The sequence below is a fragment of the Dendrobates tinctorius genome, unplaced genomic scaffold, assembly GCF_039654945.1.
Source record: "Dendrobates tinctorius isolate UK_male_01 unplaced genomic scaffold, ASM3965494v1 ptg000120l, whole genome shotgun sequence".
NCBI lineage: Eukaryota > Metazoa > Chordata > Amphibia > Anura > Dendrobatidae > Dendrobates > Dendrobates tinctorius.
The window spans coordinates 3,834,493-3,860,466 of NW_027361788.1; the positions used below are offsets into that span (position 1 = coordinate 3,834,493).

General features: G+C 42.1%; 1 protein-coding gene across 4 annotated transcripts in view; it reads right to left on the minus strand.

Moving 5' to 3' along the window:
- DENND1A (DENN domain containing 1A) overlaps positions 1-25,974 on the minus strand; it is a 973,091-nt gene that overhangs the window by 518,749 nt on the left and 428,368 nt on the right. For all 4 annotated transcript variants that reach the window (XM_073590695.1, XM_073590694.1, XM_073590697.1 and 1 more), the window contains exons 6-8: positions 18,346-18,415; positions 16,613-16,693; positions 7,931-7,984 (exon numbers count right to left, since the gene is read on the minus strand). In XM_073590695.1, coding sequence (XP_073446796.1) covers positions 7,931-7,984; positions 16,613-16,693; positions 18,346-18,415 — 205 coding nt within the window. The remainder of the gene's footprint in view (positions 1-7,930; positions 7,985-16,612; positions 16,694-18,345; positions 18,416-25,974) is intronic.

Genomic DNA, 25,974 nt, shown 5'->3' on the forward strand with positions numbered 1-25,974 from the left:
ACTACCCTGGTGTTGTACCTGGTGTCTACTGGCAGCCCAGCCTATCCTCACCATCAGAGGCTCTAGTGGATACCTGGTAGACATTTAGTCACTCCCCTCCAGGGTAAGCCTGGCCCGTGGCGCAGTGGGTCCACACCCACCAACGTCATATTAATAGAGTCGGGATAAGTTACTTTTGCCAGTAACATACAATGGGTCTAACATTTTAACCTAAAGCATTAGACACTCAAATCAGGCACCAAATATCACATACCTTAATCAGGAGAAAATACTCCTTATCACCTGGGGACTAATGTGAGCCATAGGGGAATCAAACCAAGACTTCCATACCTTATCACATTTTTGAGCACAATGATTATTTTTGTATACTACCCTCTCATACAAAATTGCAGTAATTCCCATATTGACCCAGTGTGAAATCCTCGGGGGTCATCTATCCTTCCAAACCCATTCATGTTTAGATGACGGAATCGCCTTTTGTAATAAATGTTTCATGTCCTTTGTTAAGTCCTTGAAAAGAATAAATCCTAGAAATACTAAGTTAAAACATGAACACTAAGAAACTTAAAAATAATAACAACTCGTAAATTGACATTATTTTGGTAAAGCTGGGTTCCCCAACCATCCAGGGTTAAGCCTAGGGTGCTCCGTGTCGTCATAACAAAAAAGTCTTTGTATTCTGAATTACACAATAGTATTGCATATTAGTACTGGTAAACGTTTCCATTTTCCAGCAATAAAAGTAATAACCCAACAGTTCTCCTTGTAAAAGCCAGGGCTGGAAAAAAAAACAGACACAATAGGATTTGTGAGATACTTTATTCATGGCTCGGCAGTACAGTACAACGCTCTGGTTTATATGGTGTGCGGACTTGGCTGGTTATACTGCCTGGAGACCACTGGATCCTCTGTACCCGACAGTCTTTGGCATTATGTGGTATTGTATACTGAGGCTGGGGTAGGGATGAAGCCCGCACTCACATATAGCTTTTCACTTAATGCAACAGGTCTGCAAATCCAGATCCTAAACTCGGCCAATCAACACACGTGCGGTTATATAACAGGGGCTTTGCAGATAATATTTATGGATTAGTCAGCTTTATGACTGCATTAAAATACAGATCCATTTTCATTGTATTCTTATTGCATCAACACCTCTTCTTAAAGGGCAATTATACAACTTAGAATAAATATCCTATCCAGCTCTTCATGTTGTATGCAGTGTGATGATGATTACTGGTGATACCGCTGCTATAGGTACACCACAAAAATTCTTCACTGCTGTTTCTACTATATAAACTTATACAATAAGTTAAGTCTATTAGTATAATACACTATAATGTTTACAATACATAACATTTGAAATCCCTAATATTTTATTAAAGGGAACTAGTCAGCAGGTTTTTGCTATGTAATGTCAGAGAAGCATGATTTAGGGACAGAGACCCTGATACCAGCAATGTGTCACTTAATTTACTGGGTGCAGCAGTTGTAATAAAATCACAGTTTTCTCTGCTGCAGATCTATCAGTTCTCTAAATGCTGAGCTGTGTATAATCCCGCCCACATCACTGATTGGCTGCTATCTGTTTACACTGTGCACTGACAGCTGCCAATCAATGGTGGAGGTGTGGTTGAACTAGGAGACAAGAGACACCTAGTTCTGCGGTGATAATCTCCTGCTAATAAAACACTGATTTTATTTAAAAGGAATCTGTCACCCTTTTTTTGGACTATCTGCTGCCGCCACTGCCATCAGGGGCTTATCTACATCATTCTGTAATGCTGTAGATAAGCCCCCAATGTAACCTGAAAGATAAGAAAAACACGCTAGATTATACTCACCGGAGGGGGCGATCCGGTCCGATGGGTGTCGCGGTCCGGTCCGACGCCTCCCATCTTCATACGATGCCATCCTCTTCTTCCCTTCCTGTAGTGGCTCTGGCGCAGGTGCACTGCTTTGCCCTATTGATGGCACAGCAGAGTCCTGCAGTGCGCAGGCATCGGGAGAGGTCTGGCGCCTGCGCACTGCAGTATTCTGCTCTGCCCTCAACAGGGCAGAGTAGTGCACCTGCGCCAGAGCCATGACAGGAAGAAAAGAAGAGGACAGCATCGTATGAAGATTGGAGGCGCCGGACCGGACCGCTACACCCATCGGACCGGACCGCCCCCTCTGGTGAGTATAATCTAATGTGTTTTTCTTATCTTTCAGGTTACATCGGGGGCTTATCTACAGCATTACAGAATGCTGTAGATAAGCCCCCGATGTCAATGCCGGCAACTGATAGTCCAAAAAAGGGTGACAGATTCCTTTTAAACAACACACAGCCCAGTAAGCGACACATCACTGGAATCAGACTCTCTACCACCACATCATGCTGTTCTTACATTACATAACAAAAAGATGTTGACACATTTCCTTTAACATAATTAATACAGCTTTAAAGTTAACCTGTTGCCTCTTCTATAAAAATAGATTGCACACTCGACAAACAAACTAAATCAAGATGTTCATATCACTCAGGGGGAAGAAATTTCTTTTTGGTATATTTCACTATCCCCCTGGGCAGGTGCCTGGCTGGCATTGAGATTACCTGTAATAAGGGCTGTTTTTTCCTATAAACTATGTTAAGTGCTAAGTGCAATTTTGGGGCAGCTGCTTCAATTGCCAGCTCCTGACAGTTTGGTAAGCAAAATGCTCAAGAGAAACTGTCCTTGCCTGTATTACTAGGGCTTTCAAAACAATATACTACTACTATATATATATGTATAGTATTAAATCCCATTGTTACTATAGAAGTTTTCTCATCTTCTATCTGCAGGAGCACACTATTCCCCTGCCTCCCATCTTCCTGTCTGAAAGGGGCAGTGTGCTTCTGAAGATTGACAGTTTGGACCAACAGCTTGGCTACACCTTAGTGGCATTGTGTTTTTAGACCATTGTGGTGTAGTAACCACTGAGTCCGCTAGGGGGCGCTGTGTGGATGTCCCAGGAGAAAGGATGAATGGCAGAATACGGAATGGCCGTTATGTATCCCAAAGTGGGTGGCTTTGGGATGGAGACTTATGTGTTGTTCAGCAATAATATTGCTGAGGTGTTGTTTCAATGTGTAAGGGAGAAGTCTCCAGGTAACTAGAGAGATGGGCGGGCCTGGTTACCTACAAACCCACCCAGGGGGTGTGTTTAAAGCACTGTTGGAAAGAGTGTGTAAATGCTTGAAGGACCTGTGATGAGGTCAGAGTCATGTGACCCGGTGGGCGTGGCTATGAACCATATAATGTGGCCAGGGTAGGTCACATGGGTGAATGCTTGGACCCGGTTGGTCCAGTGTGGAAGGTCCCGCTGAGATGGGGCTTCCTGCCTGACAGCACGTGTGGATGCTGTGAGTAATGGCTGCAAGTGCCTGAGAGTTCCCTGGAGGGAATGAATGTCTGCAGTATGGAGAAGCAGCCATGAGAGAACCCTGACAGGGTGAGATATAACTGTGAGTGAAGCTCTGTCATGGACGCTATGCCGTTTGTATATTGCTGGTCATGGTTTATGATGTTTAATAAATCGCACGGACTATACTGGTTTATGGAAAACCTGTGCGGGATCTGATTTTGTGGCTGCCAAGCGAGTGATCCCCTACTTAAATGACAGCACTACCTCACACCATGGAAGTAAGAAATAACTCGTTAGCTTTCCTTCTAAACTAAAGTAAGTTTACACATGTCAGGTTTATAGAAATCCAAAATAAATTGTTTGTCAGGTTTGAAGTAGAGGGCAGGGGTCAGAACGTCCATCCTAATCTTATGATTAATTCAAAGGCAAAGGTTCATTTTGACAAGTCTCTATCTTTTTGACTGAATTATCATTGGGAAGCAAGCATTCCTAACGATGCAGTCTAAACGGGCCACCAATCACCCGCTTCTTCGTCGGGTGAAATGATCTTTTGGTTTGCACAAAAGACTGTCGTTTTTGTCAGAGAATTGTCCTGTGTTGCCGAGAATAATGGCAGTCCATGTGCACTGAATGATTTATAACTCACCGCTCAGTGCACATCTGAAGTGCGGTTTGTCTGCCTGTGTAAACAGGCTATTAAACAACTGCCCGCTGGCAAACATGTTGCCGAATGTGTAATGGTAGGCATCATGCAGAGAAAATGGACCCTTAGCCGTGAAAATGATAACCTCTGATATAAAAAGACATGATGGAGAAGGAGATTGCTCAAAATTGCATCATTCTAAGCAGTATATTATCCTGTGTAAACAGTGTCATGAGTACACCATTCACAGTGTCCTAAGGACAATGTGAGTGACAGCTCAGCCGCCCAATCTGAGGCTGGGTGTATGCTGAGCTGTCAGCATTGTGAGTGAAAACTCAGCCGCCCAATCTGAGGCAGGGGCATGCTGAGCTGTCAGTATTTTGAGTGACAGCACAATTGACCAATCTGACAACGCCTGTGGGCTTTCATCCAGGTGTCGCCCCCATCTGGGTGATTACTTGGCTAATTAGTTAACTGGCAATAATTAGACCGTTGCCAGTTGCTTAGCTCAAGTGGTATATGTTTGCTCTGAGCTCTTAGATTGTGATCTTAGTTGCCCGACTGTCAGAGCTCGAACCCAGCAGCTCTTGTGCACAAGGTGGCAGCTTTTCAGCTCACTGGACAGTTTCTTGCTATCAGTTACTAGTACCTGTTTTGTTCCTGATTGACTCCACCCTGAGTTCCTGATTGGCTCAACCCTGTGATCTTCTGATTGAACACCCTACTTAAAGCTGGCATTGCACTTCCTTCCTTGCAAGAGTATTGAGCTCCCAGCCTTTAATCAATCTTCTTTCCACCGCTGCTTATCCTCAAGATTATACTTCTGCTACCATGTACTGACATCTAGCTATTCTGGACTACGCAACCTGCTGATCATTAATTATACTGATACTCCTGTATACCGACTTCTGGCTATTCCTGACTACCCTACTTGTCGGTGCTGCTCCTAGTGCTGCAAAACCACTACTCCAACTCAGGTCAGAGGTCCATAACACCGACCTTGGATTTACCTTTGACAATCCGTTTGCCTAGCCCCTTTTTCTTGATCTGCTACCTTCATGAAATTCTGACCCGGGACTCTGACCTGACAACACCGTTGTCTGACCCCTCTGCTTTTGAACAGGACTCGTTGACATCCCCGATTCACGGCTTGTCCGCGAGAAGTGACTCAGCATCAGAAACAATACCTGTGCTGTCAAGAACTGACGTGAAAGATTTGACCACTCATTGAGCATCTGAACTGTGGTCTAACTGTGTAAACAGGCTATTAAATGACCGCCAGCTGGCAAACATAATGCCAGTTCGTGATTGTGTAATACTGCACATCGCTCAGAGTACATGGACCCTTAGCCGTGAAACTGAAAACCTCATCCAATTGTGCTACATGTCTGATCTCAAAGGATATGCCGAAGTCTTATTTTTTACTGTGCAATTCAATCTTATCCATGGAGAAGATATTTGCAGTCATTTATAACAAACATCACTTTCTCTGACCGAGACTTCCCTGATATGCTGGAAAATCTTGACAGCCATGCCAGAGAGTTTTTTTTTTTTTTTATTTCAATGATCGTGGCAAACAAAACTCTGACACAAAGCATCATAATTACAATGTTATTCTATCTTGTAGCAGTTTGATTCTCACACGGAGAAGCATTACTAGTGAGAAATAACACATACTTACGACACTGCAGAAAACACTTAAACCTCCTTAAAATGTAGTAATTATTTAAACGCTTTGATTTTATGCTGCACACCGCGGGTCAACCGCTGCAAAACCCATTAATATTTATGACAGGGTATCGCCTGTATTTATCTACATTAAGACGCCTACATGAATGCTAATGTGTATGTGAGAAGGACAAAAACAAATTGACACTCCTCTATGGTCTAATGTATACAGATAGAAAATATGCACAATATATTTAACTATGTTTTGTAAAATTTGTTGGAATGAAATGACGGGGAAAAAAAAAAAAAACACACTCCACGGGGGAATTTGCTCGCGTGGCGTTAAAAAAGAAGAATGTCAAAATGTGCTTGTGTACACATAATGTATTCCCATAAATTACACAATCTGTACATTATCTAGAATTACACAAACACATTAAGACTTTCTAAATAATAGAGCGCAGGTGGTAACAATGCAGGCCCTCGCAGCAAAGAGTGGAAAGAAAATCTACACCAATGGGAACGTCATCGACCTCAAAATAGAGAAAACACCCCCAAATTTTGCAAGGTAAGTTCACTTCTAAAACTGAAATTCCTGCTCCGAATGTAAAGCCCTCGTCATATAGAAGCGTAAACTGGGCCAAATCCACCAATCTAGGCATCACTAACTATCTAAAATATGTAGCCTTTAAGACTTTTTCTTGATGGATGATGATGATGCACTGAAAAAGGGTTTTCAGGTTTCGGAAAACACTTGTCCCCACACGCAATTTGTTGTAAGAAAATAAACTAATCCCACATACCTGCACTAGTCTGGTTTCTCCCTGGCTCAGGAGCCGAGCCTGCTTGAAACCAGGTAGATGCTGGCTGTGCTGTGTAGCTGGCATCTGCCTGTAACTGCAGCAGACATATTTCGCTCTGATTGTCGCCGTTTAACCATTTAAATGCCGATGTCAATCTTTGACCTTGGCATGTAAATGATGTTATTGCCAGTGTGAGTGCGTACCACTTCCCAATGGCCCCCCGCAGCGCGATCGCGAAGAACCGATGAGTTGACATTGGAGCCATAGACCTACTGAGGGCCCCTGTAGCTGTCATCTTGGTCCTCCAATAAAACTCATCTACATGAAAAGCTCCAGAGGAGACCGTGATTTCTCTATATACTGCAATACTGTGATATTGCAATACATAGTATAAGTAATTGCACGTTCAAGTGCCCTAAGGCAACTGAACAATATAGTAAAAAAAAAATAATAATAATTATGTGTGTGTGTACAATATAAAGATTTGAATCATCCATCAATTTCTCTATTACAAATAGAGAAATAAAAAAATAGATAAGTAAACATATTTGATATTGTCCAAAAAAGTACAATCCAGCAAAATTTAGACTCATTAAAACTTTCCATTAAATTCGAAAAAAAAAGCAAAACACAACTCCAGAATTTCCATTTTTCGGTAGCTGTATGTACTTGATAATACATAATAAAATTTTAAAAAAATTACTGTACAATGAACGTCAAACAAAAAACTAAAAAAAAAAAAAAATAGTAGAATTTTGTTTTGCTTTTATTCCCCAATTTCACAGCTCTTGGAATTTTTTTCAATTTTTTTTTTTACTACATTATTTGGTAAAATAAATAAAAACTACAACCTACACTGCAAACACAAAAGCCCTCATATGGCTCCATCAACGGAAAAATAACAAAAATAATTGCTCTTAGAACAAGGGGAGGAGAAACACAAAACAAAACAAAAAAAAAAAAAAAAAACACCAGCGTCGTTAAGTGGTTCAAAAAGACCAATTCTCCAAGGCCAAAAGCTTTGGGTTTAGGATTAGCTCTTCCATTTTCAAAATGCAGAATCCTTTCTGAAATGTGAACGTCAACGATGGGCCACTGTTCCTCAGTTCTAATGACCAGGTGGTCAAGATGGTCTACCATAAAAAGCCAAATTCAGAGAAAGGATAAAGCAAACACGAATACAAGAGACCTATGAATATGCAGGTATTCGACATTTGATAGATTAGTGGACTGCTCAGATGGTGGTGTGTCTTTGAGGTCTCAATGTCAGGGACAGACCAATCCCCTAATCTTGCCTATGGAGAAAAATGATTAACTCTGTTCAGCTGCTGACCTTTAGGACAAAGGAACCGTAAAATGAGATGGAAATATATCGGAAGCAAAGTGACTAGTGATGGCTGGTGCTACAAGCAGACACCTTCTGGGTACTCACATTCTCAGGAATACTGGGCAGCTCTCGAGAATCAGGCACTGTGAAGTAGGAATGCTGGAAGGGAAAAAGGAGAAACTGGTTAAAAAAAAAAATGATACAGAACAAAAAAAAAATAGTAGACATGAGAGTGAGCCAAGCGAAGGGAGAACTCTGACCACAAACACTGTTCAAAGAAATCACCAACATGAAAGAAAGATGGAAATTTTACTTTACCACACTTCATAATAAAAAAAGTGCGTGCGCTGGGATCTGAAGCCGAATGCATCTGCCAGATGGAGGGTGATGGCTGCACGGCAATCGGCTCCATACTCTGACATATCAGTGGCTTCACTCATCACCGGAAGCAGCATTTATGACAAGTCATAAGCAGATTGTGTTTCACTATAAATTCCTAATAAATTCTTAGTGCAAAACCAGAAGCATCCATGCTCCCTATGTGTTTTTACAGAACTTAGACACTAAATAAGATTAATTAGGTGCATTGGACTTTTGGAAATAAATCAGCTAAAAGGGAATACATAACCAGCTTTTTGCCATCTAATCTGAGAGCAGCATGATGTAGAGAGAGAGACCCGGATTCCAGCATTATATCACTTAATGGGCTGTTTGCTGCAGTTTTGATAAAATCCCTGTTTTATCAGCAGGAGATTATCACTAGAGGACTATTAAACCTGCTGCCTGTTAGTCCAACCCTGCCCCCAACTCTGATTGGCAGCTTTCTGTCTATCTACAGAGAAAGCAGCCAATCAGTAGTGTGGGCGGGTTATACAGGGAGAACTGGTGGATCTGCAGCAGATACAACTGGGATTTTATCAAAACTACAGCTAGCAGTCGAGTAAGTGACACAACGGTGGAATCAGGGTCTCTGCACCTACATTAGGATCTGCTTGCTGCTGTTACTTCGTTAGCCTTTGGCTTTACATAAAGAGACAGTGTTTCTTTACTCAAATTCTTAAATAATCCATGGAAAAGAGAGATGATTCCACTCGCTGTAATATACTGCTTCCTTATCTCCCGTGGACTTGTACCCGACGTATGACTGGGTCTTGCTCCTATTAGTGCAAACCGCGAAAATGAATTGCATGTCTGGGTAATAGGAGAGATCAGGTAGAAGGGGACAAGTGAGAAGATGGGAGCACGTTGGTAGTGGACATCTCTTGTGGTGGCTTATTACCCTAAGAACAAAACATGCAACATTCCGAATCCTCCCGAGTTGGTAGACCGAAAGACACCTTTGACAGTCATACCAAAATCAGCAGGTTCTGAGAATACGTATCTGATGTGTTTGACTAGTTTTAGCATTGGTGCCAAGTTTATATACAGTATCTCCCAGTGAAGACAGCTGGTCACCGGGCATGTTGTCTTTGAAATGAGACAAGCATTTAATGAAAGCTTACAGGTTTTTTTCAGTTTCTCAGGGATTCTCAATCTCCAGTGTGCTCTTTTCTCAACCTTGGATATACATAAATGCTTGTGCATGCCCTCCTCAGCTCCCAGCTAGACTACTGCAACATCCTTCTCGATGGCCTCCCATCTAGTAGTATTACATCCCTCCAATTGATCCTTCACTGCACGAATAATCAATCGTTAGCATTGATGGGTGTGGACCCACTGCGCCACGGGCCGGGCTTACCTGGGTGGGGTGTGTCTAAGTGTCTACCGGGTATACGCTAGAGCCTCTGATGGCAAAGATAGGCTGGGCCGCCGGTATACACCAGGTACCACTCCAGGGCAGTCTCCAGGACTGCAGCAGCTGACCCATGGGTCAGAGCGGGTATACGAGGTACAGGAAGGGCGAAACAGAAGTGTAGTCAGACGGTTCAGGGTCAGGGTAGGCTGACCAGCTTGGATTCATGTCTCCCGGACAGACTCCTTCTCCTCCTAACCAACAGAACAAAGGTTTTACTCAGAGGAATATCCTTTAGAAACATAGGAGGCACTTTCCCAACCCTAGCTGGGTAAGGGATGTGTTTTTGTTCCTCCTCCAAGTCAATCAAATCGAGACAAGACACGAGTTTCAAACAGGGACAGATGAAACACCCAGCCACGAGGTGGAGAGGAAAGGCCCAAAGGCACAGAAGGTGGAATCTTGGCAAGACCTTTTGTAGCACAATACGATCCCCACTGAAGCACATGGCCAGTGTAACCAGTCAATAACCTGCAAATGTGAGCCAACCATGAAAGACCTAGAAGAACAGTTTACAGAGTTAGGTAACACGTAAAAGTGTTTTTTTTGGAATGCTGAGTTCCTACTTGCATGGGGATATAACAAATAGGTTCTGAGAGGAATTGTCCTTCAATGGAGGCAATAAACAGGGGGTAATCCAGGTGTTGCATAGAGAGCTAAAGATAACCAATCAGATCCACATGGATGAAGTTGCCCGAGAAGCCGGAATTCAGATGGATAGCCATATAGAGGGACCTCTCCGGCCAGTGCAGGGTAACTTCAGTCGCCAGTTTTGGAAAGCAATCTCTCTTACCTAGAGTTACCTCTCTGACCAACCCTGGGAGCAGGGATTCTCTGGGCACTGACAAACATAATGGACTTTGCCACCATAGTACATGCAAACATTGTCACGATACCTTTGCTGTTGCACTTATACAGCGAGTTTGGCTCGCTCTACCTGAATCAGCTTTACAGCAGGTGGTGGAGCTTGCAGCAGCAAGGGGTACTGAAAAGTTAGAACCGACCTGGGAGGTTCTCTGAAAAGAAAAGATACTTCAGCCTTTTTCAGAGCTTGCTCACTGAAACAGATATCAAACCTAGTAGTGAGCTGCATAAGGGCATTCAGTAGTGAGCTGCATAAGGGCATTCAGAGGAGAGAATGGTAGACCACTGCCTGCCAACTCATCCTTAATACACCTGTACAGACCCCGACAGAAGGTCGTCACCAGGGCCTCTTCATGCCAGGACAGCGCCACTGCCAGGGTGTGGAAGCATAAGGCATAGTGAGCCAAGGTAACTGTACCCTGTCTTAGCGTCAACAGAGACAAAGGGGAAGACAAGGTTCCTTCGAATACTGCAAGGACCATCTCCAAGAATCTCCCAGTGACACAAATCTTGAGACTACCATGCTCCCAAATGTGGTTTGCCCAAAGACAGGACCCATCTAGACAGCAAAGAAACCATGAATGCAATCTTGGTCTGGTCCAAAGGAAAAAGATAAGGTGCTGAGTGAAGTGGAATGGACAATGATTAATGAAGTCGCAGCTCGCCTTGGGGTTTCCCTCAAAGCAGGAAGGAAGTGGAAGCTGAACCTTAGCTGATTCACCAGACACTGGAACTCCAGGTGTTTCCTTGGAGTTGATGACAATACTGAGGAAGGAGAGCCTGTCACAGTTAAAGAATGGGAAAGGGTGGACACAGAGGTGGCAAATCCTGCAGCTGACTTACCATCATATTAATCGCCTGCAGCAGCTGGTTTTGACGCTGACATTGTAAACGAACCTCCTCATACAGTATTTGTACAAGAGACTTGGGGTTTCTAAATCCCATCTTGTCAGTGGGGTTCATGGCCTGAGCTTAACGTAACGCTATGGGTGTGGACCCACTGCGCCAAGGGCTGGGCTTACCCTGGAGGGCCGTGACTAAGTGTCTACCAAGTATTCACTAGAGCCTCTGATGATGAAGATAGGCTCGGCTGCCCGTAGACACCAGGTATCATTCCAGGACAGTCTCTAGGACTGCAGCAGCTGACCAAGGATTGCAGCAGAGTTAGAAGTACTGCATGGACTTAGCGAGGCGGACAGGCAGAGTGGCAAATGCAGTGAGTAGTACGGGGGCAGAAAAGCATGCACGTTACTGCCATGACACGCACTCTTCTCTCTGCAAATTCCCATACTGGGTTCTAAATGCGTAGAGAACACAGTTAAAAATATCAGTAATGATTTGCAAGTCTATTCGTAACTTGGCTCCTCCATACATCTTGGACGTAAATTCCCACTATCTTCTCTCTCAATAGATCTCCTTCTATCCTCGTCTGCTCCTCACACAACCATCTCTATGATTGCTCCTGTGACCCCCTCATACGTTGGACTGAGCTACCCCAACTAATCAGACTCTCCCTGACCATCAGTCTTGAAAAATAACCCACTCTTCAAGAATGCCTATAATCTGCCAGAACCCAGCTGCTGCGGCACTGCCACATCAGGAGCTTACCCTCACCTACTGTATCCTTCGCTTGTAGATTTTAAGCCTTCATGTTCAGAGTCCTCACTCCCATTGCACTTGTCACTCAGCCTTGTGATTAAGGGCGCTATAAAATAAATAATATTAACCACATCTAATATTTATGTGAAAAAAAGCTGCCTTATTGCATTTACAGTAGTGATGACCATAGTGCATCCTATGATTTATTATCTCTTGTTACTTTCTAATTGCCTTTATGCTTCTTCATTTCCATTACTTATTTAGAAATGGCCCTAAGTGTTAGTCTCTATAAACGGTGTATCTATTCCTGCTATTCTGCTATTCAATCTCATTAAAAATTGGACCGTCAGAAGGAGTTCACTGACGGATTATCAGTTAACTTATACACAGCAATAGACAGTGCAACTACAGAACGCAATCGGTGCTACATTTTGAATGAAACCCAATAATAAAAATTGTTTTTAGCTAAAAAGAAATACAGGGAATCTATCATCAGTTTATTACTATGTAATCCGACAGTAGCATGATGTAGGACAGAGACTCTGATTCCGGCGATGTGTCACTTAGTTTACTAGGTGCAGTAGGTGTGATACAATCACAGTTTTCTTTGTCTTCGATCTAGCAGTGCTCACAGAAAGCTGAGCTGTGCATAACCCCGCCCACACCACTGATTGGCAGCTTTCTGTGTATATTGACAGAAAGCTGCCAATCAGTGTTGGGGGCGTGGTTGGATCTAGGAGGCAGGAGACACCAAGCCCTGTAGTGATAATCTTCTGCTGATAAAACACTAATTTTATAAAAACAGCAAAACACAGTCGAGAAAGTGACACATCACTGGAATCAGTGGCTTAGCCCCTACATTGTGTTACTCTCAAATTACATAGCAAAAACCTACTGACAGATTCCCTTTAAGTAGGAAAAAAAATGTCTGTAAAAGTAGACAAACACCCATTTAAAGTCATTTGCCCTAGATAGCCCTGTCGTGTATGATCCCACTTTGCCGCTCTGTACATAGAGCTTTAATTATTCCATAATATTGAAGATCTCCCCATCCATAACATCTGGCATCACATCTGCTATATTTCCCTGAAAATCTGCAGGAGTCACTTGCGAATTGCTGTGTTGTGATAGCAATATCACTCCGTTTCAATGGAAGCGATGCAATCGGTGATGAAAACTTTTCTGCATTGCTCTTAAATACATTCCATCGAGTGGATTTTTGACAGCGTAAACTAGTATTTAAATGGGACTAAACTACGGAAGGCTCAATACTGTCACACATTCTAAAGACACAACAGGAAAAAAAAAATATAAAAATCAATGACAGATTTGCTTTAAGACGTTTTCATTTTCCAGGCAAGAAAATTATGACTCCAACAGATGACATATGTTATGAGAATGGAAGAGAAAACAATACCAGGAGAGATTACAGATCTACCGAAAAGGAAGAAAAAATAAAAACACATACACAACATAACCAGCGGCTTGACAGGTAGTAATGGGTGATCGAGATGACAGCGCATCACAGGGATAAACATCAAAAAGTGGTCACAGTATACAGAGTAAAAGAAAAAGCCCCCGAGTGATGTTCGGACTTTGTGAATAACTAATGTGCCGGAAGAGACCCGAGCAGAGAGCTCCTTGAGCAATGTCTTTGATAGTATTTCATCCTTCTGCTCGAGTGCTCGGGATACATTGGGAGGGAAACTGTCAGCATTCCTAGAATCCACTGGCCTGAGAATTGGGGCAAGGTATCATGCCGGTGGACTACTAGGCAAGGGGAAAATGACTCCTGCAGGTCAAACAGAATCATTGTGGTCCCTGCCAGCTGGTGACTTATCAAAGCCTACCAACTGCAACCCGTCAGGAAGGGGTGATGGACATTAGCTAGAAGGAGCTTCTGGAGGAGCAGATGATAGAAAAGAAGGAAGAGATGGGCTTGTATCAAGAAATGTGACATGCAGTGAACATATGTTAGAAAATAGGTCACATCCATGAAACTGCAATATGTGACTTATTGGGGCTGATTAACGAAGCCACATGCAGCAGAAATCTGGCTTAATTTGTGCCATGAAAGCCTGTCTTTCTTGACTTGCGTACTCTTTTGTGGGTGATAAGTATGCATAATGTTTGGGGGTTTTTATGTGGATTTTTAGAGTGAATTCTGCTTCAAAATCCACATCAAAATCTGATTCAAACTACTCTAAGGTTCTGATTCAATCCAAAGGGAAAGCGGTGCACATGAATGCTGTTTTTTTTGTTCTACGTGTAAAAAAAAGAGGTAACATGGAAATTCCATGAGATTCAGAAGCAGAAAATCACCCCGTGCAAAAAAAAAAACAAAAACATACCGTAAGTACACTCCTCTAAAAATCATCTCATTGTGCTCTACAACTCTTACCATATCAAGCACAAGATTAATGCCCTGATTCATCAAAGCGTTCAAGGCCAGTTGTGCCAAAATTGGGAGACTTCTGACATTTTCACACCAATTTCTCCCAGCTCCAACAAAATGGGTGAAGCTGTGGCAGGATGGGGGCTAGGGGCGAGAAACGGCATGGTAGGGTGAGGGGTATGCCACTTGTCCAACACTCCTGCTTCATGATAACTCATATTGCTTCGAATATGGGGAATCTGTTTTCCAAAATTCCCTCCGTGATAGGAAGTCCAAGAATATGTCCAGGAACGGCAAAAAAAAAAAAGTCTGCTTATCTTTTCAGATACTGTGACTTGTGGAACTTGCTATTCATCAATATTCAAGCCAATGGGAGATTGTGGCGCTGATCTGTAAGAGCAAAGGTTTGGCCTAATCATTGACAACTCTTTCCTTTATCAAGGTAAACTACTTCATATACCAAAAGCCTTGTACCAACCCACATAGGGGTAGTGTATTCCTTAGGAGCCTCAATACAAGATCACACATCCACAATTTCACCAATGTCCCATATCCACTGGCTATCAAATGCAATTATCAAGTAATCAAGCTTTATATATCTGCTGAAGCAGAAACGCCACCTCCTGCTTACCGTCTATGGTCTCCAACGCCATTGATTTGTTGTCATGGAAACAACAATGTGTGATATGGCAGCGGTAATCGCGTAGGTAAGGAATTATGCTCATCTGACGGGTTTAAGATACAGGCGGTCATGTAAATATAAAAATTATACATATATAACTGTTATAGCTTAAAAAGCATTCTGCAAAAACATTGTTGGAAATTGCTTTTTTTTATTTTAAAATCTTTTTGAATTTTCCCTTTTGGCTGCAAAGATGTTTGAACGATATAGAAGACAGAAGGTTGGGAGGCCTCCTTACATATTAGCTGGTCGACCAAAAGTGATGACCGATCGTATTCAGATAAGGTGTTATCTGAGCATGCTCAGTTGGTAACTGAGTGTCTTCGGCGTGCTCAAATAATATGTTTGAGTCCCCGCGGCCGAAAGTCTCGCGGCTGTTTGACATCCGCAATACATGCAGGGATTGCCTAACAAACTGGAAATCCCTGTATGTGTTGCAGCTGTTGAACAGCCGCGAGATATGCGGCCGAGGGGACTTGAACATTATATTTCGTGCACATTGAAGACACTCGGTTAGCACACGAGCATGATAACACTTTATCTGAGCACGTTTGCTCGTCAATATCAGCCAATCCTATCAAAATTGCGGGTGCAGCTGATTTTTATGTGATAGGCACGAGGACCTTAGAAGTGAAAACACACATCAGACAGAGGATGGTTGACGGCTGGTCGACCACTAAATCATCTGGTAAATGACCAGTTTATCAATGAGGTTATACACACTGTGTGCCATATTGGCATTTACTTTTCTTCAAACAGGACATGCATTTTCAACGGCAAGGAGCAAAGGATGAAAGATCTTTTAGAGAATGTTTTTAATGAAAGATCACCTGTGGACAACAGAATCATGGTTGACTTCAATCCAGCAAAAATAATAATGAAATCCAGGATCGGTTTGATTTTTTTCACAAGTCCATAGACTCGCATTGCTGATTTTCATCTGACAACCCCCCCCAATCAAATTCCAACAAGCATTTGATGTTTTCCGCAGACTACTCGGTCAAAGGAAAAACGATCAGACGTGAAGAGCACCATAAAATATCATAGCTATGAGTGCTATCCATGAAAAAAAAACGGATGGCATTCGAGCAAGAAAAATTAGTGGTATGCACAAACCCTTAGAGTCGAAATTGTCCAAAGCTGTCCAAAGCATCCATACATATTAGATTACACCTGGTGAGTAGTAGAAATCGGCCGCTATAATCTTTAGCAAAAAAGAAATCTCTCTCCCAGAACGACCATCGGTGTATCAGAGAAAAATATAAAACAAAGCGCATTATTGTTCACATGTTGATGGCGTGGCATTGGTCGGCTAAACCAAAATGCTCGATGTTGAATTTCACTACCTGAACCTTCGATATGGGTAAAATGATCTCTTTTTAACATCTTTAGTTGAATGTATATTGAGGAAGGTGAAAATGTTTTCAAAAAGGCAAGCATGGATGCTAGTCTTACCACACTCAGATGGACTTCAGTTCCAGGTTCTGGAATTGGCAGTCTGTAAAGAGTCTCCAAGAGCTCGTTACGCTGGTTGTCCTACAAAGAACATTACACACATCAAAATCAGCTCATCAAACCAAGAAAACAAATGTTATTTACTTACTCACTTTACTTAAAGGGAGCAATCTGTCAGCAGGTTTTTGCTATGCAATCCGACAGCAGCATGATGTAGGGGTTGAGACCCTGATTCCAGCAATGTATCACTCAGTCTACTGGGTGGGGCAGTGGTGCTACAATCACAGTTTGCTACAGATCTAGCAGAGCTCAGAATGTGGTTGGACCAAGAGGCACCTAGTCCTAAAGTGATTATCTCCTGCTGATAAACTACTGATTTTATTTAAACTGCAAAATAAAGCCTAGTAAGTGATATAATGCTGGAATCGGGGTCTGTGCCCCTACATCATGCAACTCTCAGATTTTATAGCAAAATGTGCTGACAGATTCGTTTTAAAAAGATATTTCCACTTTGTACATTTATGGCATACCCACACAACATGCCATAAGTGTACCTTATATAGAGGACATAACTATTAGACTCACATGTCACATTGCCGCTGACAATGGTTAATCCAGGCAATTAGTATAAAAAAAAATTCCAATTTATTGCAATGTGTTTCGGAGTAGAACCTACTCCTTTCTCAGGCATCATGTTCTACTTCGGAATGTGTTGCAATTAGTGATGAGCGAGCATGCTTGGATAAGCTGTTATATGAGCATGCTCGAGTGCTAATACAATATCTTCAGCGTGCTCCAATACAAAAATTCCTGCATGTGTTGCAGCTGTCGAGCAGCCATGAGACATGCAGCCACGGCGACTCGAACATAGTATTAGAGCATGCCGAATATACTCTATTAGCACTCGAGTATACTCGGATAATAGGTTATCTGACCATGCTCGCTCATCACTGATTGCAACGCCTTTCGGACTAGAATATGATGAATGAGAAAGGAGTAGGTTCTGCTCTGAAACGTGTTGCAATAAATTGTAAGGTTTTTTTTATACTTACCGGCTGGATTAACCATTGTCAGTGGAAGCGCCTGGGATCCACCGCACTCCTCTTTCCTTTCCTTGTGATGTCCTCCCTCCTTCGCATGTCTACAGTGGCTGCAACTGCGAAGTACTCTCTATGAAGTTATGCCACGCACAAAATGATCAGGTGAGTGGCCAACCCTCCGACTTGCGTTCACCTGTTGCCCACAGTGGTACACTGGGAGCACCACTTGTTTTTTTTATTTCTCCAGGTTATTCATTTGTATGGGAATTCCGGCCACCTCTCCAGTGACAGAAGTGGACGTCAGGGTCCCGGTCTCGAGTCTCATTGGTGGGACCCGCATGTATCTTGACGCAAATTCAACAGACTCATAAGCATATATATCTGTACTCTGACGGACAGTGAGTGTCTGAAGTGTGAAATCAGCAAAGAGGTTTGAACATCGGAATAGTTTGAAAATAGTAGAATTTTGGGGGAGCTTCAACACCGCTAAAAGAAAAATCAGTACTCCTCTTGAAATTGCTTCAAATTGTTATTGCGTGTGACACGCTTGTACTTGTAAGAAACTCTCTTCAGTGTCCCACCTAACATTTATAGCCAGGCTTACACTTATTTTACATTGGCAGAAATTGGAAATGAAGATTTTTTTGCTGGATTTCCTAGTCTTCAGCTAGGTCATATAATGGAGTAGGTTACCTGGTTTTTCAAAGAGTAATCCGCCAAGATGTTGAGCAACTTGTAAAAGACTTCAAACCATGGGAGGTAGCTGAAAGGAAGCACATTGGGAAGCGAGGCAAGTTTAAGGATACGGAAGATGAGTCAAGAGAAAAATCCATGCCAGACATTTGCAGCGTATATTCTATGATTTTGTTATAAAAAGGAAGGGGTTCCTAAACTTTGATTTGACATTTACAACTTATTTTTTTAAAAGAGAGTCTGTCAGCGAGAAAAAAAAAATCCTTTGTGAACTAAGCACATCAATATGTAGGACAGCTTACCCTGAGAAGTATTGTACCTGTACTGTCAAGATCCATGGTCTACTTTCTTAGAAAATGATCTTCTATCTGATATGCTAATTAGCTGCTCAGTGTGCGATCCGGTGTGCCACTGACTGTCCCGCGTGCCACTGACTGACCCGCGTGCCACTGACTGTCCCGCGTGCCACTGACTGTCCCGCGTGCCACTGACTGACCCGCGTGCCACTGACTGACCCGCGTGCCACTGACTGACCCGCGTGCCACTGACGGATCATTCGGATGATTGCTCTTGATCCTTATTCGTAAAGGTAATTTATATGCTTGTGTTAAGGTTCTCAAGTGTACGTATATTCCAACTTTTACAGGTCGTAAAAAAATACAAATTCTACATGAAACATTCCTATAATTTATCCTTTTACACATCAAAATACTAAAGAATTAAAAAAAAAATAAAATAAAATATTAAAGAATTACTTGGCAAATTGCCAACTACATTTTTAGGCTCTTAGACCTTAGACATTTCGACACTTCACGTATAGATTGTGTGGAGGATTTGGTTAAAGTATATAAATGAATTAGGGGTGTCCCCTCTTTCTGGTGGAGGCGAAGCACAAAGAGCGAATTCTCGTAGACCTGGATATATTTGCAAAAAGCCTTTACAAGACACTGCGTTCTGCCAACTGTAAGGGGATCTGTGCCCCCATGGTTAGGAACTGAGCAGCTTGTAGTAATAAATGAAGTGAGATGCAATTTACGTGACAGATGAGTGAGCGGCACTAATGTTTGTCTGAAGCCTGCAAGTACTACTGTAAAATTTAAGTAGCTTATCAAAATATACTGATAAGCAACATAACTTTTCATGTTATATGACAGCATTATCACTTGTGCTAATACATTTCAATCAGCCTGGGCTGCTGTGAACTGGATATTGCCGAGTGGAAAATGATTAGCAGTTTAAACAAGGAGCGGCGGCGCAGTCACAGTGTAAACATTCGGAGAGGATTAGGCAGCAGAAAAGTCTCTTGCTATAAACAAACTTGTACAAAATTGCAGCAGCTGAACTAGAACCAAGAAATCCTCTCAGTAAAAGGACTTGGAGAGTGAGATTAAGGACCTTTTAGTAAACAGAAGGATTACACGACCCTTATCGCTGGAAACTCCCCCTAGTTAACTGAGAAGTGAGAGGGCAGGGGGGATAGGGGATCCGAGAAAAATGGGAAAGAAGCTCATGAAAAAAGAGAGAAAGAAATGTAACAAATTTTAGACGCTGCTACAATGTATGATTCTTGGACTTTTCCAGTTGGAAAAGTGGAGAGGTTTTTTCGTAGCCTGTCTTTAGGAAGGGTCCGTTTTGGATTGGTGCAGGTCCAAGCTCTGGGATTCCTCATGATCATCAGAATGAAAAGGAAAGAAGAACTCTTTGAAGACCATGATGGTTCAAGAGACAAATTTTGGCATGTTTATCTGAACATATAGGCATCAAAGCAATTTCGACAATATTCTGTTGTAAAAAAATTTTTTAAAAGCCATAAAATTTTGGTGCAACTCAGAGTTGCACAAAAATTTCAGAATTTTTGGTGTTTTTAAGGCAGCTTCTCCCAGCTATGCCAAAAAGGGTGAAGCTGGGGAGTAAGTGGGGCACAAAAGAGGCGCGACACCACGGCTTGTCTAATTCGTGACTGGTGTTAGATTTCTGGTGTGCAGCACAGAGGCACACACCGCTCATCAGACACTCCCGATTTATGAAGAATCGAGCGCCGCTTCATGAGTCAGGAGCTTCTGACTCTACAACAATCCCCTCATCATTAAGACCGTCGAGAAAATCGCCAGTCGTAATGAATCAGGGCCACATATTCAGATTTAGGTCCATTTTCTTACACTTGGTCTACCTTCCCTTCTGCCAGCTGGCATTGCAGGCTCTGTATGCTTTATATCCATGAATAATTGTGAATATGAACAATATTTGTGAATCAGTTTTGTAATCAGGACAAACTTCAGTTCATTTTTTCTGCAATTCGAGAACTTTGAAATTTGCCACAATAGTACAAAAAGTTTATGTTTATGGAAACACAATATGAATCTAATGTATATGAACTAGAAGATAAAGCAAGAAGAAAACAAAGCTTAACAGGGACCTGTCATCAGATCAAAAGTGTCAATTTTTTTATCCTTTTTTTATTCCCGTTGCTCCCCATTAATATTCCATTTTTTTTGTTTTTGTCAAATTTGCCACAAGGTTCCAGAGATATGGGTCTTTTCATTTAGTGCAAATTTTTTTATGGTCTTTATCAAGGGTGCGTGTCTCACAGGGTAAAAATGCAGAGCAGCCGAAACACACGCCCCAGAGGATCCTCTTGACGACTTCTCTTTGGAAAGACCATACAAAACCGTGTGGCGGATTTAAAAAAAAAAAGCAAACAATGGAATAATTAGGTGTGACAGGTCCTCTTTAAAAGGAATCTATCAGTACAAAATGACTATTTAAACCAAAGTACTCAGTGCACCCTTGGTGGAGATGAGCAGTTCTGCGAACCTTTCTACCAACTTATTTTACATGCGTGTCTGTCCTCTTCTGACTACTGTAAAGCTGCCAGCCAAGGAAGAGGAGGGTGTAGATCAGGGGCGGACATATTGGTGCAGCTGCAGAGGAGCCTTAAAGGACAAAAGGCCCATTTCCACCTCCAAAACAGGTGGAGTTGTTCATTATCATAAGATATTGGACTGCAAAGGGCCCATATACTGTTCTTGCACGGGGACCTTCTTCTGTACGTGTCCGCCACTGGTGTAGATACATGCAAAACTAGAAGGTGCACTGAACTGTTTGGCCACACCAAGGGTGCACCTAACAGTCATTTTGTGCTGACAGATACCCTTGAAAAAGTATATCGGACATTTAGGCTTCACTTGTCGGCTGCCAGTGGCTGTCAGACAATTTGTATACATCTGATACTGCCTGAAACTCATTCATAAGAACAAAGTCCTGTAGGTTAAGAACACATTGCAATGGGGGACAGGAATAAAACAACCAAAGATGGTTCCTTATCTATACAAGTTCTCCCTCAGACTGTTCAATTAAGGGTTTTACAGATAATGTGTCATTTTGGAGGGTTGGCTTGCAGTAACGTATAAATTTTGCAGTAGTTCTCAACCCTTAACAATTTGTGCCATATATGTACGGTGCAAGTCGGAAGCAAGTGTATGGAGCGGGCTCATACTCAGCAGGTCATGGCTGTGTGTTACTGCACCCACGCATTTGTTACCTGTTAAGTGATGCTGTCAAGCTCTGATAGTCGGCATTAGGCCGGGGTCACGCTGGCGAGGAATACGGCCGAGTGAGAGGCGCTAAAAGCACGCATTAGACACGGACCAATGATTCTCTATGGGGTCCCTCGCACCAGCCGTATATTTCTCATCCGTATTCTACGGACCGTGCCAATCGCAGCATGCTGCGATTGTCAGCGTACTACGCCCGTAATACGCCAATGCAAGTCTATGGGTGCGCAAAAAATACAGATTACACACGGACCACACATGTGACTTGCGAGAAATACGCACCCGGTGTCTTTTAGCAAAGCCGGCAATTCAGTGCGCTATACAGTAAACTCACACTGACAGGTTTAATAAAGAAACGAAAGAATAGATATAGACACATAGAATACACATATATATATTTATATATATATGCATTCTATGTGTCTATATCTATTATTTGGTTTCTGTTAGAAACCCTGTCATAGGGCTCCATTATATGTCCATTTTGCAAGCCTGCGAGAAAATCTCGCCATACGGATGCCATACGGATTACATACGGATGCTGACATGCGCAAAATACGTGACCACACCTTGATTACGGATGACATACGGAGCACTGTTTAGGGGCCATTCTTCCGTATTACGCATGTAAAATACTGACCGTATTTTGCGTCGGTTAGTGTGACCCCGGCCTTAACAGCGTGCCGGCAGGGGGAGTACATCATTCTATACACCTATTGGCGCACCTGTGATGCAATTGCGGGTCGCCGAAGGGTCACTAAGACAGCCTGTGGCCGGGGTGAAAAGGACACCGTGATGTTCATTATATGCAGCAATATTCTTCCATTTATCGCTAGTGTTATATACAGCAGACAATCGCAGGTTACATTTCCCTAAAAAAATATAAAAAACCCATAAAAGTTCAAATCATCCCCTTTTTCCCCATTAAAAATAAAGATGATAAGAAAATACACACGTGATATCGCCGCATTCAAAAACATCTGATCTATCAAAATATAAAAATAACCAGATCGGTAAACACCATGACCAAAAATAATTCAAGAACACCAAAACTACTACAAAAAATGCTGCAGCAAGTGATCAAAACGTCACATGGTATCAATAAAAACGTTGTTTCACTACACAAAAAATAAGCCCTCACATAGCTCTATCGACAAAAAATTGAAAACATTACGGGTCTCAGAAAATGGCGACACATCCCCCAAAATTTTCTTTTGAAAACTTCAGATTTTTTTTTCACTGCTGAAATAATAATAAAAATTGTACACATTTTGTATCACCGTAATCGTACTGATGAGCAGAATCATATTGAAAAATAATTTTTACCACTGTGCTCTGTAAAAAAAATTCTCCAAAAACAATGTCAGAATTGCATTTTTTTCACAATTTCTCCCCACTTGGAATTTTTACCTGTTTTGCAGCACATTACATGGTGTCTTTCAAAAGTACAATTCTTCCTACAACAAACATGCCCTCATATGGCTATGTGGATGGAAAAATAAGTTATGGCTCTGGGAAGGAAAAACGAAAAGGGAAAAAAACAAACAGAAATTGGCTGTGTGGTGGAGGGGTTAAGGCGTAAAAATGTTTGGTGGAGTGCCTCTTTCAATAAAGACTTGGCACCCATGATGTCACAATATTTCAGTACAGAAAATAAAGTTAAATGAGGAGACATCACCTGTGATATGTTAGCCATTGGTGACAAGGATGCTCCATCAAGGTCCAACAGCTGAGACCCCCTGTGCCACCCTCCGCTCTGTACTGTGTCTCTGGCAGCAGCTTGGTTGCCAACCCGGTCATGAAGATGACATGGCACAATGCTTTTCTAGTAATCGGCGGGGGGTCATAGCAGTTGGATTCCTGACATTTGGAAATTGAGGGCAAGCCATCATGGCTGACCCGGAGACAACTTTTTAAAGTAGTTCCATAATTACTAGTGATGAGCGAACGTGATGGGATAACGTGTTATCGGAGCATGCTCGAGGGCTAACCGAGTGTCTTCGGCATTCTTGAAAAGTATGTTTGAATCCCCGCGGCTGCATGTCTCGCAGCTGTTAGACAGCTGCAACACACATACAAGGATTGCCTAACAAACAGAAAATCCCTTCTTGTGCTGTGGCTGTCAAACAGTCGTGAGACATGCAGCCACGGGGATTCGAACAAACTTTTCGAGAACACTGAAGACACTCTGTTAGCACCTGAGCATGGTCAGATAACACTTAATCCCAGCACGTTCACTCATCACTAATAATTACACAATTCCTATTATGATGATTGCATAAATCATCCATCTTCAAAATAGTAGATCCTGATAGTTCTGACGATTTCATCAGTATGATCTCTTACTGAATCTATATAGCGGGAAGTTAAAATTCCCAATGGCTATACAGGACTTTGACAGAAATAGAGCCATGCTGATAATATCACTGTAATATGGAGCAGACGTTCAAGCTGCTCCGTAATATATTCTTCCTGGCTCACCAAAGCTCGGTCTATGCGTTAAGGCTAACCTCAGGTCACTACTTAAGCAGCACCAGTGACCTTGAGTAAAATGTATTATTTATTTGCCCGTGCAGATTTTCTGTATATACGGCATACATTTCACTTTATACTCGGGCAGACTTGCGTCAGTCACCCTCACAGGTAGTAGATTGATATTTCACTGTCTAAGCTGACCTTTTGTTCTGCAGCCGGCCCCGACTAAGAGTGCTAAGTATTCGGTAAACTCATAACAGAGAAATATTATTGCCCCGTACTATGGGCTGCGGCGCATCGTATTCATTAAAGGAACTATCAGCTGACGTAAACTGTGCTGTTACATGGGACTGCAAAAAGACCTGCAGCTCTACATCAGGAAACCTCAAAAATCCTCATTCAGATGTCCGTTTTCTTTGCGTACGAGACACGATGAACAGTTTTTCATCAGTGTGCCGAAAAAGGTTTTCATCCATATTTAGTTCGCATTTTCCTTTTTTACCATCTTATGTAAAAAAAAAAAAAAAAAAAATTTTAAACCCTTTTCGACAGTAAAAAATGAACAGCATTCAGATAACAGATGGCGTTTCGGTGTTATCCATTTTTTTTGACTGATCCGTTCTCTTGAATGGGTGACTTTGATCTGTAAGTTGTATACAAAATGGCCATTTCTTCATTTTTCTTTTTTTGTAGACAATCCGTTGGCAAAAAAAAAACCAGAAGCGAACAAGAGCGATTAGGTCTCCAGATTTTATGAGCAGAAAATCCAAAAGTGCATTAAAGTAGCAGCAAAGTAGATGATATTTTACCAAATTTTCCCTCCATGCTGTATTAAGAAACCAGTGAAGAAACGAAGAAAAGTCACTACGTATCAGTGTCAAAATGAACATAGATTTTCACAAAGAACCTGCAAGAAAGTTTTGATGCTGCAGTTTATTTTCTTTGCAGGTGCACCCTTAGGCTGTGGCTACATGATGACGTTGTCCATGACACAGGTCACACGTAGCTGCTTCATCGCAACACAATACAAGTGACCAGGGTCGTATTGAGACACCTAGTGTTCCGCGACTGCACCAAGCAATCAGGTACAATTTTTGCAACTTACTTAGGTAAAAACCCTAGGTGTCCAAAGTTACCCAGTAGCCCTAGCCCTCAAGGGGTTTACGAGATTAGAAAAACAAAACTTTGGGCCCAATTCATCAAAGCTTTTACAACAGAAAACTGGCATAAAGAATTTGAAAAATTGAAAAATTTTGAAAAGCAGAGTTATGCAAAAAGTTTGCGCATTTTCACACCAGTCTGAAACAGCTCCATCAAAATGGGTGCAGCCAGGGAGAAGCCCGGGTCGGGAGCGGCTATGTCCAAATTAATAAGAAGTACATTTCTTATGCTAGTAATGCTACTCTATTAATAACATTTCTGGCAAGGCACATGCCACTGAGAAGATGTGCCAGATTCCTTAGATGGCAAGTACTTTTTAATAAATTTGGTGCAATGCCAGTCTTGAGTATTGTCCTCTTTATTTCTAGGGAACAGCTCCAGTCTACAAGCAATATCTAGTATTGCCACTGACCTGCAATAACAGACCCACAAACAACTT